Source organism: Mesoplodon bidens (genome assembly GCF_964165515.1).
Source record: "Mesoplodon bidens genome assembly, chromosome: 8".
In the NCBI taxonomy this organism is placed as follows: Eukaryota; Metazoa; Chordata; class Mammalia; order Artiodactyla; family Ziphiidae; genus Mesoplodon; species Mesoplodon bidens.
In genome coordinates this window covers 99,482,502-99,497,372 of record NC_138165.1, presented here as the reverse complement: position 1 = coordinate 99,497,372, position 14,871 = coordinate 99,482,502, and the positions used below count along the sequence as shown (strand labels likewise).

At 42.4% G+C, this 14,871-nt stretch overlaps 2 protein-coding genes across 2 annotated transcripts in view; one reads left to right on the top strand and one right to left on the bottom strand.

The window, feature by feature from the left end:
* Positions 1-2,338: 2,338 nt before the first annotated feature.
* On the bottom strand, positions 2,339-9,082 carry MRPL44 (mitochondrial ribosomal protein L44). The gene is made up of 4 exons (XM_081242938.1): positions 8,753-9,082; positions 6,466-6,934; positions 3,702-3,880; positions 2,339-2,880 (listed from the first exon to the last, which is right to left on the bottom strand). The coding sequence occupies exons 1-4, from the start codon at positions 8,929-8,931 to the stop codon at positions 2,709-2,711; spliced, it is 999 nt and encodes a 332-aa protein (XP_081099064.1). The 5' UTR covers positions 8,932-9,082; the 3' UTR covers positions 2,339-2,708.
* Positions 9,083-12,365: 3,283 nt separating this feature from the next.
* The window catches only part of WDFY1 (WD repeat and FYVE domain containing 1), a 46,124-nt gene continuing 43,618 nt past the window's right edge, over positions 12,366-14,871 (top strand). The window contains exon 1 of the mRNA XM_081242937.1: positions 12,366-12,633. Coding sequence (XP_081099063.1) covers positions 12,497-12,633 — 137 coding nt within the window. The 5' untranslated portion in view covers positions 12,366-12,496. The remainder of the gene's footprint in view (positions 12,634-14,871) is intronic.

Below are 14,871 nucleotides of genomic sequence, written 5' to 3'. Positions count from 1 at the left end.
TTTTATCCACGGCAGCCCTGCAATTCTCCCCCTTTCCAGTAAAGATAAAAGAGCTCAAACATCCGTACCTTGGCATCAGAAATGAATTGTTCATACATGAAACTCTTAACTTTACGTCCTGAGGGAAAAGGTAAACTAGCTTCTGCAGAAATAGTCATAAAATATTAGAGCTGTAAGGGGCCTAGAAAAGTCATGTTTCACTGTAATCAAATGTAATCAATCTTTCCTGTATAGGGAGAAAATGGTGTTCCCCATAATAGCATTTTATATATTACTTCACAGCAAGTAGGGTTAGGGCACCACCTTGTGGCCAAAATCTAACACATGCCGAACACAAAAAGCCGCATTTGTTCCATTCTTACTTGGGATAATAGTTTACTAGTTTCTAGTAATACTTTCTCATGACCATATAAAACACTTTGGAGAATAATATGGCCTATTTTACATATGCATATAATAAAAACATAATATGAACTAAAAAGAATAAGCCTTGTGTAATTAAGTCTGTAGATATCAAGCTTAACATTTTTGGCTAAGGAATCTTTTTGGAGCAATTGTATTTTGGGCTTAGGAAACTGGAGGGTGGGAAAGTGTCAGAATTTCAAAGCAAATGACTTTAAATGTCTTTCTCTGCTGCCAAGGTTAAGTATCAGTGCTTTTATATCCCACCAACTTCCTATGGTCATAACGACTGTCTTCTCAACCTGGATTAGACTTTAGTCAAACAGGAGTTCCCCGAATGGTCACTGAATGCTCTTGGGTACAAACCCCCTTTGGCAACACCCTCAGACCCACATGTTCCTGTTGACCACACATCAAACGTATGCAATATTTATTCTCATACAGCAAATTAAGTAGTTGTCCAGGTTGGTTCCAAGTTTCAAGCTATTTCACACAGAAGTGCAAAAGCATATTATTTGTTTTCTGTGTTCTAGTTCATGTTTTAATGGGTGCTTTTAAAAGGTATAACTTAATTTAGGTTCTAAGACTTTACAATTGTGTTGAAATCATTCTTTTTCAAGGAATTTGGATCTCTTGCAAAGCAGTTTTCATGAACTAGAGCTAGATTTGTTCCACAAGTTAATCTAAAAGCATTCAAGTTTAGAAGCTTGAAAACCTGAGGATACTTCCCCTCCAACCTTGTAGATTAAGGTCCTACAAACTGCCCTGAACAGGAGAAATATCAGCACAAATTTATGGGGGAAAAAAAAGGATTACTGAGTTTGCAACTGAGTTCTCCAGACTTTTCAAAAAAATATTCAACTAAAATAAAATTAGAACACTGCTCTAGCTAGAATCTGACATTTTGCACATGCTGGATGAGTAAGTGGTTGGAGGACATGTACCATCTTTTGCGTCCCAGAAACTTTCTATAATCTCTTTCCTCCTATGGTGTCAAAGAGATGCTTATCAAGTCAGGTTTACTTGTCATGGATGATATGCATAAGAGTAGCATTTTACTACTGGATTTGGTCCTCTATCCCTGTGTTGAATTATTAGGAGTTGCAGTTACTCTCAAAAGAAAGGTGACATAGTTTACATTTAGCCTACTAATTCTGCCAACTAGGTCATTCTCAAACTTCCCCCCAAAAGCAGTCTTTGTGTTAGCTGTCATAGCTGTGAGCCCTCTTACATATAACATTAAGTCCACTTTCCTAACCAGTCTCAGGAAAGGAGTTTCAAAGATCCTTCGTCTTCCCTTATAAAAAAGATTTCATGGCAAAAGTGCGGTCAGTTTAAACATTTTACCACTTTTCTATTCTCAACTCCCAAGTCCCACTTTTCTTGTTAACCTCTGGGAGTGACTACTGGCAAAATGAAACTAAAAATTATTACTGTTGCCAAAAAGTTGAAAAGAAATAAATCAAAGGGAATTCGCAGAAGGATTACTGAATTGAACACAAAGGATTAAAGAACCAGGACACACTCTTAAGATTTGTCCTCTACTGAATTAAACGTGTTATAATAAAATACTTAGAAGAGTGCTTGGTACATGGTAGGTATGATGATGATTATGGAATACTAATTGATAAATACATACCTTACTTTTCCATTAGCTTCAACATCTTAAGCTGCTTTTGATTTTATTTTAAAAGCATAAAATGTACGTTCCCTGCTGTTCATTTGTTTTATAGATATTGAATAACTATGAAATTAATTAGTATACAGAATCTTAAACCTAGACAGAATCTAGAGTTCATGTAAATGCCTAATTATTATAATCAGCCCCTTACATTTCTAAAGGTTAAGAGTTATAACATTACTTTTTAGCTAAATCCATACTAGGGAAGCAAATTTCACTAACCTGGGTATAGCAAATTAAGCTACAATGAAACACTTAAAGAGTAACTTTTTATTGGCATTACAGCAAACTTCACATAAAACATATATTCAAATTATGATACTTCAAAGCTAGAAGGGAATAAAATACACCTAACTGTACAAGTTAAATATTTACAATAATAAAATCAAGAACTTTAGTTAAAATTTATCAGAAAAATAACAAAGAAGACTTCTGACAAAACAAAAATGATTAAAAAGAAAAAAAAAGTGACCTGATAAATATCAATACTTGTTAATTTTAGGAACTCAGTATGAGGAATAAGATATATTTCTTTACAATTTAAAAAATGTCCAGCTTTGGACGTCTTTTGACATTTGTCTCGCTGTTTTGCTTACAAATTTCAGGCTGCCACATCTCTGGCTGGCTAGCTGGCAGTGATGGTCTTTTCTGCTCTCACATGTTCTTTGGGCTTGGAATAGTCCCAGGGCCGGCGATTCTCGGTGAACCCGTAGAGTTTCCTAAGTGCCACTCGAGCAGCTTCTTCTTCTGCAACCATCACTGTCTCCCCAGGTCCTTCTGCAATCAACTTTTTATCGCTAGGAAAAAAACCCAACAGTAGCCTAAAATTACATGGTGCATCATAAAACAAAGTGCACAAATCAGTTTTGCCTGATCTAATTTTGGCAACAATATTCACCAAAAGTAACAGAAATATTGCGCTTTTTTTTCTTTCTACCAGCAGTGTATGAACTGCTGATAAAGGATGTGTTTAAAGCTTGTCAATCTGATAAGCAAGAGTATCTCATTTTGCTTTGCACTTCAATTAAAACTAAAGAAGAAACTTCTTAAAACATTATCAATTTTCTCCTTTGCGATGTCTTCCATTGCTTTCATACCTATAAAGTCCTACATCACATAAAGATCAGAAAAATATTTACCTAAATTTTGGTTAGTTACCTTAGATATTCACAGTTTACATTTAATACTTCAATCCACCTGAAATCAATTTGAGGCAGGTCAACTGTTACTAAGAAACCAAAAATGTTCTCAGCATGGGTGAATTATACATTTTTGGTGGACAACGTTTAGTTTCTTTTCTTTCCCAGTTCTAGGCTCAATTGAAGCTGTTACAAGTGTGGATTGGGGTTAAATCTGTAATACTTATGAGTCAAAATTTTTTTACAGAAATATTTAGATTAGCAGATACTCCATGAAATTCTACAGTGAATAGTTGGTTAACAAAAGCTACTATTCTAAGGATGACCAGCAGGAAAGGAAGTAGCGACTAGATAACCATGGGAATGAGATTTTTATAAAATCTTTTAATGCAATTAGAGGTTATACTAAGAAATTGTGAAAAGTCAGTTTTTAAGGCTTCCGATCAATATTATGAAGTTAAGATTAAAATTTTACTAACCAGTATAAGCCAACAAAATACACAGGCAAAGCTGTGGTGCTTCCAGACTGCCTAGTAAGTCTAGATTCGGGAGCTGAGATATTCCTTTTTTTCAATTCTTCTACCAGTAGCCCCATGGGATTTATTATCTTCCAAATCTCAAAGAGTTCTTTGCCAGTCATTTGAGTAATTAAGAAGTCCTGCATATAAAAAATACAATTGATACATTTAAATTAGTATAAAGAAAATAAGGGCCACAATTCAAATTATATTTTTTATAGAAATTTAAAAATTTAACAGGATTAAGAGGTAAGAACTACTATGTATAAAATAAATAAACCACAAGGATATACTGTATGGCACAGGAAATACAGTCAATAATTTATAATAACTTTAAGTGGAGTATAATCTATAAAAATATTGAATCACTATATTGCACACCTGAAATTCATACTGTAAATCAAAACAAACAAGTAAATGCACATTTGATCATGAAGAGCTCCTACCTAGAGCTTCTCCGGCTGTCTCCACATTAGCCTTTACTAGACCATCAAATACAGACTCCTCAGCATGGCTAAACATAGTGCTGTTCAAATTCTGGGGTGCTTAAGGATCAGCTGGAGACCTAGTTAAAACAGATTCCTAGGCCCTACTCCCAGGGATTCTCATTAGCAGTCTGAGGTGGTGCCTGAGAGTCTGCATTCCTAGCACGTTCTCAGTGATGGTAATACTGACGCACAGTTTCAAAAGATCTTCCCCACGCTGGCTCTAAAAGGTCCAGACCCATCTCCCATCATTTCCCCATCTGCCAACACAAAATTACTTGTAGTTCCTAGAGCAGAAGCTCATCCTCAAGGTTTCTTCCTGGAATGACCTTCTGGGGGCAGGTGTCACTTCCGTAAAGCCGCCCCAGCCCTGCTAGAGTTAGTTGTTGCCTCCTGGGCTCCCTCTCCTCCTTACAATAACGGGGAGCACCGCCCATGTTCCACTCTACCTGTCTAATGAGCTGTGAGTAGGACCCTGAAGGCAAGGATCGAATGCTACGAAGCTCGGGCTTCAGTGCTCAGCACAGTGCCCGGCACACAGCAGACAATAAATATTAGGTGGACAGATGAATGAAATAAGACAATTCAAACCTGTCAGTTCTACTATGGAAGGCAGCTACACTCACCACTACACCACCAAGGCAGTCAGTTTTACTATGGGAGATATCAAAGCTCTTGACTTAGGAATGGTTATCTGAATTATCTGACTCTACTAGGATCTACAATTGGAATTGTCAACAGAGGCGCTAAAATATGATAAACAAGTATTTCCAAAATGGTCTCATGACTACCCTGTGAAATTTCAAAAAGGTGACCCAAAACTAGGCAGTTCTAGCCTCTACATAAACTATAGTGATAGCGAGAGAATGGAAATCAAGGGAGGATTTTGTCAGAATTTCTTTAGAAAAAGCTATTTAACTGCAGGGGGAGGAAGGGGCAGGAGAGGCTTCCCTTTTCACCTTAAGCCTAGAGGGCTTCACAGGCTCCACTGGCTTCTGAATCTGAGGCAAGTGATGATCAGTCAACTGGCAGCCAACACACACGCCTGCTCAGCAGGCTGGCAGCAGCTGCCCGCACTGGTGGGGTGGAAGTCTGCACCTGATCTCACAGGTATACAAATCCTTAAGACCCGACGTGGAACTCACAGAAGGGATGTCCTTTTGAAAGGAATCCCACCCAGGACGCTAGAAGCTGACAGCCAACACCCATGTAAAGGAACCTGGTTACAAGGTTCCATCAGGGAACAAAATGCTCACTAGAGTCTGTTTTAAACACTGATCAGGCTCAGAAAGCACTAAACCAGTTTACAGACATCAAGTAAATATCTGCTGCTTTCCTTTTTTCCCTCAGCTCCCACTCCAGAGGGGTCACTTAACATACCTGCTTCCCAAAGGCAAACAGGTAGTCTACCTATTATAAGCCCTGGTTGGGGAAGGAGGAAGACAGGTCTCATCTATGAACGAAGTCTGAGTGTTGGTCAATACAGGTATCCTTCTTGATCAAAATGATCAAACTCAGTGTCAAAACTAAGTAAACAGATTCCAACAGTAAGGGATGCTGGTTTAAAACACCTGACGTTCAAAGGTCTGAATCAAGACTGTTTTTGTGACTTGAAGTGATTGCCTGGACTAACCATTATGTAAGAAAGACCAAAAACTCTTGTTTTCATCCAAAAGCAAAGGATGAAACTTCTCCCAGTTAACAATTCTAAAAGGACACTGGAGTTAAGTCATACCAATTATTTATTAAGTATTTTAATTAGCCAAGCTACTGGCTAACAAGGAGTTAGGTATACATCATAGGGACTCAGAAATCTAAGACTTTATCACTTTAGAAGAACAGAACAGCAGCTAGTACTTAAGCATGGCGCTCCCTAACCATACTAGCCCCTCCAATAGTGGTCTCTGGACTCATTCACTCACTAAACATCTACTGAGCATCCACCATGTAGGCACTACCCTTGTACCTGAGGATGTAAAGCTAAAGGCAGGGCTTGCAGTGCTTACGAACTCACAACCCAGAATTTAGTATTCACCTCTGATGCTGCCCTCAGTAAGAGACAACTGGAATAATTAAGACACTACCATAAAAAAGCTTTAGGTCTTTCTCAGTTTGGGCAGGGAGAAAAACTCACACGTAACCTGCCAAGGTCACAGAGCAAGGACATTAAGTACAAAAATAAATTTCTCTTTCTGTCTACCTCAAGCATGTCCCAGCGTGTGCAATTAACGATCACCTACCCTGATGAAAAGTGCCGTCCTCTCAGGTCCGCTGCTCTGTAACAGGACTCCAATCACTGCAAAGAAAGTCTGCCTTAACACAGCTGGGGGGACTGGGAACTCTGCACTCAACGTTAACTGCTCCACTGCCAAGTTTCTAGCTACGTGACACACAACTTCCTCACTGGTGAGAAAGTCAACTAGACTTTTAATGCCTTCAGTGGGCAAGTCTGAGAATGCGTCCTCAAAAAACTGTGTGAGGCAGGTTCGTGAAAAAGATGTCCCTTGTTCAGATAGTTCTTGATTGTCTTTAAGGTTCAGAAGAACAGCTTCTTTCTCTATTCCAAGTTTTTGGCGTCTGGCCTCCTCACTTTTAATATAGCAGCTATTAACAAATGCAGTTTTGAGAAGATCTAAGGAAAAGGTTTCCTGTAACCGATGGCCAAATGCTTGCACTTCAGCATGGTAATCCCAGTTGGGCTTCTCTGAACTGAAAATGTAAAACAGAAGATAGATGGGAAAGAGAACAAGATGTTACTATGATGCAAACATTTTTCATTGTGATGCAATTTTATTAATTATATAAAGGAGATTTTAAAATACTGAGTTTCATTTAAATTCCAGACTCTGATTTTCTGAAAATTAAAACTTATGTCTCATGATTACTTGTGGTTCTTTGCCAGATTAATTTTCCCTTTGAGTCAAATGCCACATCAAAGTGGTTCTTCAACATCAGAGACTAAGCCATTATCCTAACTTTTAGGTTCTTTACTTCTGCTCTAAATGGGACTACGCTTCATACTTAGATATGAAATACAAATTATAATTTCATAGGGTCAACCCATAAACAGTAAGTATATTATATTTATCTTGTACTTTATTAAGTTTTGAAAGCAACCATTTAAATTAGCAATTAAATAATCTATTATCAATATTACAAATAGGTTAAAAGTTCATCATCATTCTCAAGAATGATTAACAGGTCTTTTAAAAAATAAAGACAATAGGGCTTCCCTGGTGGCACAGTGGTTGAGAGTCCGCCTGCCGATGCAGGGGACACGGGTTCGTATCGCGGTTCGGGAAGATCCCACATGCCGTGGAGCGGCTGGGCCCGTGAGCCATGGCCGCTGAGCCTCTGCGTCTGGAGCCTGTGCTCCGCAACGGGAGAGGCCACAACAGTGAGAGGCCCGCGTACCGCAAACATAAATAAATAAATAAAATAAAGACAATAAATCGAAAATAAAACTCTTTTAAGTAAAAAAGTGCAGCAAAGTATAAAGATATGGGTTGTAAGTCATACGATGTATATAATCTATACAATCCATAAAGTTTCTTCCAACTATAAAAGCCTAAAGTGACTAACCTCACAATAATCAAATGTGAATTAAGAAGAAACATTATTTTATTTTTCTCTTTAGAAAGAACTTAATATTCTGTGTTGAAAGTATATAGGACTATGAACACGTATACACCTCCTAGTAGGTGTATAAACCGGATCGACCTTTTTTTTTGGAGGGCAACATTAAAGTACCTATCAAATTTTCATACTAAATTTCCAAAACAGTAATAACTTCAAAGCTGTTACATCAATGTAACTAACAGATGTACACTGTTTCATCGGTTGTAATAGCAACAGTATGGAATTCAAACAACCATAAATGGAGTCATAAAAGAGTGAGGTGCATCAACTTGTATAGCCACAACTACATGTCAAAGACACATTATTAAAGAAAAAAAGGTGCAAAACCTCATGCATAGTAAGGTCTTTTTTGAAGCTATAAAGATCTGCGTCTACTCCTACCAGATTTTCTACTACTGGAACAAGATTAATTTCGGCAGAAATCTAAAGCCAAACCGTTTTCCTTTTTCTCTGGACAGTGGACTTATGATTGTGTAATTCTTTTCTTGCCCTAAATCGCAATACTGTAGAGTGCTTTCTTCCCTCTTGTCCGTACCTAAAGAGTTCGCAGGCATCATCACAAAGCAGGGGCTACAACACCCAAGCCCAGATAAAGATTACCCTCCAGCCGGCCTCATTTCTCACAACTTTCCCACAACTTTTGTATTCTAAATGGGAGTTCCGAAAGCGTCGGGGGCAGCCACGCGCCCAACCCTTTAGCAGAAATCCATCATTCCCTTTGCCTCGGCCACGCGTCCACGTCCCGCGGGTGTCCCTATCGCACAACTAGGGTCAAGCCAGGGGCGCACTAGCAATGAGCAATCCTTCCCGCCGCAGGGCCGAAGCTGCGGGGAGGGGAGGCCAGGGTCCCCAACCGCCACCCCAACACCGTCCCGAGGTGGCTCCTACCGGCGCACGGGCGGTGGCGGGCACCGAAGCAGGCGCCACCGCTCTAACTCCTTCTGGAAGCGGAAGGCGGCGCGGAATGCCTTCTTCACTCCCCGAATCGGCGGGGCGACAGCGGGTACGGCCGGTGCCAGGAGGCAGCGAGGCCTCCACAACAGCAACCTCACGAACCCGGATGCCATCGCGCAGAAGAAAGCAAGGGACGGCAGAAGGAAGAAAGTCGGCCCAGCGTCACGGTAACACAGTTCCCCCGGAACCGGGGTAGGAGAGCGAGGCCGGGGCGGAGCCAGCGAGCGGCGGGTGGGACGACTGGGCTGTTTTGGTGCGCATGCGCAAACGTTGGTGTTTTTGCGCGCCTGGGAATTTCTCTTGGGGAAACAGGGCCTGCTGGGTATTTGGGTGCAGGAATTTCTGGAAAAGTTTCTTCATCCTGTCAGTTGCTCTCGTTCCTTCCGTTCTAATTAAAGTAAAACAAAAACGTTGTTTCACGTTTAGTTTAAAGAAAACACTTAAATTCTCAAAAAAAGAAAACATTTCTTATCAACATGTCTTAGAGCTCCAGACCATCAATCCAGCCGCTATTTATAAGCAAATATTTACCTGGCATGTCTCCAGAAGCCTTCGTTTTAGGACACCTATGCTAAAACATATTGATTTATCCAAAATAAACATTTTTATTTAAAAACTAAGTACGAACTTTTTTACAGACAAAAAAAAAAGGGAAAGAATGGAAAAAAACACATCAAGATGGGAACAGTGGACTTATGTCTTTTTTTAATCTTTCACTTTTTAGCAATATCATTATATTGCTTTCTTACCAAACTGTAAATATATATATTTTAAATTTAATATTAAATCACAAGGGAAATCTTGTCTGAATTCTCAATTTTTTTTTTTTTTTTTTTTTTTTTTGCGGTAAGAGGGCCTCTCACTGTTGTGGCCTCTCCCGTTGTGGAGCACAGGCTCTGGACGCTCAGGCTCAGCAGCCATGGCTCACGGGCCCAGCCGCTCCGCAGCATGTGGGATCTTCCCGGACCGGGGCACGAACCCGCGTCCCCCGCATTGGCAAGTGGACTCTCAACCACTGCGCCACCAGGGAAGCCCTGAATTCTCAATTTTGAGTTGGGTGCAGAACATCTAGATGTTGAAAGGGGGCACCTCTTTCTGTGGTCTCTCTACTTGTTAATGGCGTTAAAATCCCTCCTCACCCAGATTGGGCTCCTATGTCTTCAGCTGTTCCTTTTTCCACAAACACCCTCTTTTGCCTAGTTGCCAAGTCTTTTTCAGTTCAGACTGAAAGCAGCTACCTGATGGCTTAGGCTACCTCTCTCCGAGGTTAGTGTAATCAGCCTTCATTGTAATCAGTCTTATACCTTCCTCTCTTCCCTCGCACATCTCACCTACATTCATCTCCCTGAAACACAGACCCAAACATGTTACTACTTAGCTCAAGCATCTCTGATGTTAGGATCTGGCAAAGATTCTCCCTTGACCAAAGTTCAGTCAGGCTGCCGTAAGCCCTCTCCTCAACAAGGCTTTGATCTTAGGTTCCAGTGTCCCCCACTTGACAGGCCTGCATCACCCAGTTTCAGCAAGAATCCTGTTAAGTCAGTTTATAGAGGCTCCCCCATCCTCATTATCTCATCACCCTTGATATCTAATCAAACTTATAAGCCTCTCTATCCTCCAGTGATGTCTGATCACCCTGGCCTGCCTTCTGCAAGAGTTCTGTCAACTTGGTTTAGCCAGACTCCTCCTTTACCCCTGATGTTTCCTCTTAGTACTTTTCCACCCACTGACCACCCACCCTGCTCCTTGGCCTCAAATCCCCACTTGTCCCTGCTATATTGGGAATTGATCCCAGTTGTATGCTGGGGTCCCTTTTCCCTCATTGCAACAGTTCCTAAATAAAATCTGTTATTAACTACTGTCTAGCTGTTATTTTTCTTTGACAAGTCATACAACAGTTTAGTTCTCTTAGCTTAACTTTTCAAGAGGAGGAATCTGAACTGTTCATTCCAGCTTGTAAAAAGGTTCCCTATAGGGAGGGAGAGAAGAAAAGAGGGATTTGGTACATATCACAAAACAAGCTGATGAATTTCTGGATGAAGAAAGTTCTCTAAGAAAAGGTGAGAGGGGATTGTGATTGGTCTTTGTATTACACTGCAATGTGAAGTATTGAAAATTCATGGAATATCAATTGAATAAATGGAATGGAAGAAAGCACAGGGAACTGTATTTTTGCAATATCCCATTACTTGAGAGAAATAATCTAATAAATGATCTAATAATCTAGTTGGAGCACAATAATGTTAAATGAAGTGTCTCTGTATTGAAAGTTTCTCATTGAGCAGTACTAAAGAAAAGGGGGGGATTGAAACCAAGCAGGACAAAAAAGCCCTTCCATGTCCCCAATTTCTTGTTGGTAGAAAAAGGCTTTAGTCACTAGGTCTTCCCTGAGTTCCAAAGAGCAGACTCAGTTACTAATTAGGGGAGTGAAGGAACATAGAAACAAAGGAATAGCAGTCAAGCAAGGAAAGTAATGATAGCTTAAACAATAGTTTAGCCATAAAACATAGTCCTTGTTCCTTCTCAAGGAAGAGACATAGCAGTCTGATGCATATCTCTGAGGTATTCTGCAGAAACTAAGACCTCCCCTCCATCCAGGTGGAGGATGGTGACTACAGGCTGACCAAAAGCAAGTAGACTCCAGACCAGTTGGAACCAGAGGTTGATGTTTAAGATTCTGAAACATAACCCGTTACCTCACCACCAACCAACCAGAGGAAAGTCCACAAACTGCAACCCGCACCCCAAATGTTGCCTTTAAAAACCCTTCCCTGAAAGCCATCAGGGAGTTGGGTCTTTTGAGCACGAGCTGCCTGTTCTCCTTGCTTGGTGCCCTGCAAATAAATGCTGTACTTTCCTTCACCACAACCTGGTGTCAGTAGGTTGGCTTTGCTGCGCTGCAGCCTAATGGACCCAAGTTCGGTTCAGTGACATTTATGTTCCACAGGAACCAGCTATGAGCACCCAGAAGCTCTTAGCAACACCCAAGTCTGACTGACAGTACCAGGCCAGCTCCTAGAGGTCTAGGGCTGCTTTTCTCTTTCTCATAGCTTTGTGACTTTAAGCAAGTGATTTAACTTCTCCATGGTTCGGTTTTCTCATCTCCAAAATGAGATTAAAAGAGCACTTATCTCTCCACCTCTTATGGTTGTTATCAGTATTGAGATAACCCATGTGAAGACTTTGGGATAGTGCTTGGTATATAGTCACCCCTCAATGAGTACCTTTCAAAGATTCTAAATTGCACTCATTTTTTCACACTTTATCATGTCTGAAATGGAGCTGTGGTCCAAACAAAGGCTTCTTAGAATGGATACAATGTAGTATTATTATTTTCCCAAGGCTCTGGTTTGGGGGACGATTCCTCTTCGCCGCCATCTGCTCAATCCACTCCTGGGTGAATGACTTTACTTTTCAACCTTTGTGAGTTTCACCACGTCTCTGGCAAATCCCTAAGGGCCTCTCTCTCCGCCAAGTAATTTTAGTTGCGCGTCTTCCCCAGCCAATACGATCGTTGGCGGCAGCACTCGGGAGCTTACGGCGGCGCGGCACCCTCACCGCCAAGGAGCCGAAGCGAAACCTGCAGGTCCCCGCCCGGCCATCAGCTGATGGGCCGCCCGCCGCGAAGACCGCCACCGCCGCCGCCGCCGCCGCCGCCGCCGCCGCTGCTGTGCGAACATGGCGGCCGAGATCCACTCCAGGCCGCAGAGCAGCCGCCCGGTGCTGCTGAGCAAGATCGAGGGACACCAGGACGCCGTCACGGCCGCGCTGCTCATCCCCAAGGAGGACGGCGTGATCACAGCCAGCGAGGACAGGTAGGGACGGCGGGTCGAGCGCGGGGCCGAGGCGCGACGGGGGCGGCCCGGACTCCCGCCGGCGACCGGGTGTAGGGACCATGGGGTCGGCGGCCTCGTCCCTTTTCTCGTGGGGACGTCCACGGCCCCCGGGTCCCGCGGCCTGTCGCCCCGCCGCCCTTTCTGGACTCTGGGCCCCACCCCCGTCCAGGGTTCCCGCTTTTGGGTTCTCCAGTCTCGACCCCCGCCGCTCCCCTCCCGCCCGGGACGCCGTATCCGCTTCGCACCTTCAGTCCGGGACACCTGTCCTACCCGCGTCCGCTGCGCTCTGCCAGCCCGAGACCCGCATCTCCGCCACGTCCCTCCAGTCTGGGACTCCCACCCACCCTCGCACTCTCCTTTGTGGGATTTCGCCCAGAGCTGGATGCGCCCCCTCCTCGGTCAGTTCCGAGCCGCATTCTCTGGGAGCCGGGACTGGCGGCCGGTCACCGCGGGACCCGGTGCCAGTGATTCCCTTCTTGCAACAAACCTCCCGGGGCTTCAAAGGTCTTCCTTCTGCTTTACGCTGGAGTTTACACCTCTGTTTGTGTCGCGCACACCAGGTCCCTAGATCAGTTATTTTATCACAGCAGCTCGGACCACCTGAATTGTTATTTACAAAATAGTTTTTTTTTTTCTAAAAGTGACTCACTTAAGAAAAAACTTAATAAGAATAGTGAAAGATACTTTTATTTTTCAGATAATTTGATATTTCCACTATTAATGGAAAACCGGTTATCACTTGCCATAAAAAATTAAACTAATAGCTAAAACATGTTCATCTGTGTCACCTAAAGTCAGCTCTATCTTGTAACAAGACATCTTGCCCACCGTATTTTGGGAAACACTGATCTGATGCGATTTTCTCATTCTATCTAAAAGGAAACTGAGGCCCATGGAGAGGCACAGAAATACTGGTGACGCCACAAATGCACCCCAGGATTCCCCAGTCCAGCTCTCTGGTCTTCCCAGGGCTGTGTGATTGGATCGGAGAGAGGTTATTTGTTTTAAAGCTTTGGCATTTTTTTAAACCCTGAAAGTTTAAAAGGTTAGTGGCTTTACTGTGGGAATTTGGAGGAAATGACTGATGTTATTGAGAGAAACTGTGTTTCCTTGTGACAATGAGTGGTCTTAAAGGGTGATATTGCAAAAGTGGAAAGGCTTTCTGGAAGAAGGAAGGTACTGCTGTTCTCTTAAAGCTGGAGGCTTTTTGTAATCTATCTTTTGAAGTAAGTACCTTTGAGGGCCTGTCCCAAATGGAAAGAGGAAACCTGAAGCCCTCAGTGCCTCTTTGACCTTTGTATTTTGCTTTTGAGTGAGTTTATTGTGCGCAGGCAATGAACTTGGTGGGACCTGGGTGTGGGTGCGTCACCAGGATGGGAATGGGAGAGAGAGGGATACATGAGCCACAGGGAGAAGAGGGGAATGTAAAAAAAGGCAAAGGACAGAATAATGATATTTGCATGATATGAACATAGATGCAGACAACACTTTATACAAGTTAGCTGTCTTTATTCAGTAAAATATTTTATTCATGACTCATGTGTTGGGTCAATCGCTGAATATTTGAGATTATTGGCCAGGAGCAGTGCTGATAAATGTTTTATGGAAAGTGATTACTTAGCTGCCCTGGGACTGAAGTGTTCTGGGGGAGCCTTAGATCAGCTCATTTTGTCACTGGGGCACAGCAGGATCCTGGCAGATGACTGGACCAGGCGAGGGTTGGGGCCTCGGGTTTCTAATTGGTGTTTCAGGCCCATGGACCGTCCTGGAAGGTAGGACACTCTTTTCAGCAGGTGCTACACTTTATGAGATTTACGAAAGCACACGGCTATGGGGTTTTTGTTGTTGTTGGATATGGTGGTTGGTTTTTACATTGTCATAAATATGTGTCGTATTCTTCAATCATTTATTTATTCACTCATTTCTATATTTAGCAATACTGTACTTACTGAGTGCCAGGCCCTAGAGATAGAACAAGGATCAAAAGTCATAGCACCTGCCCTTATATAACTTTGGAATCATTGATTTTATGGCCTCTGACTGATAGAACCAGCCTGTTGAGGAAATAGAACACTGACCACCCTAATTCATCAAACAAGCATTTATTGGACACTTACTGTGTGCCGGGCCCACGCTAGACCAGTGGGTAGAAAAAGCTGACGCTGAAATTGTTTTTTCCAAAGGGCTGGATGGTGTGGTGAAGAGATGGCCGTGTGC

Coding starts and splice junctions, on each gene's coding strand:
- MRPL44 (XM_081242938.1), bottom strand. CDS start 8,931: ATGGCATCCGGGTTCGTGAGGTTGCTGTTGTGGAGGCCTCGCTGCCTC. Junction 6,935..8,752: donor CCGCCACCGCCCGTGCGCCG/GTAGGAGCCACC, acceptor TTACATTTTCAG/TTCAGAGAAGCCCAACTGGG. Junction 3,881..6,465: donor GGACGGCACTTTTCATCAGG/GTAGGTGATCGT, acceptor TTTTATATGCAG/GACTTCTTAATTACTCAAAT.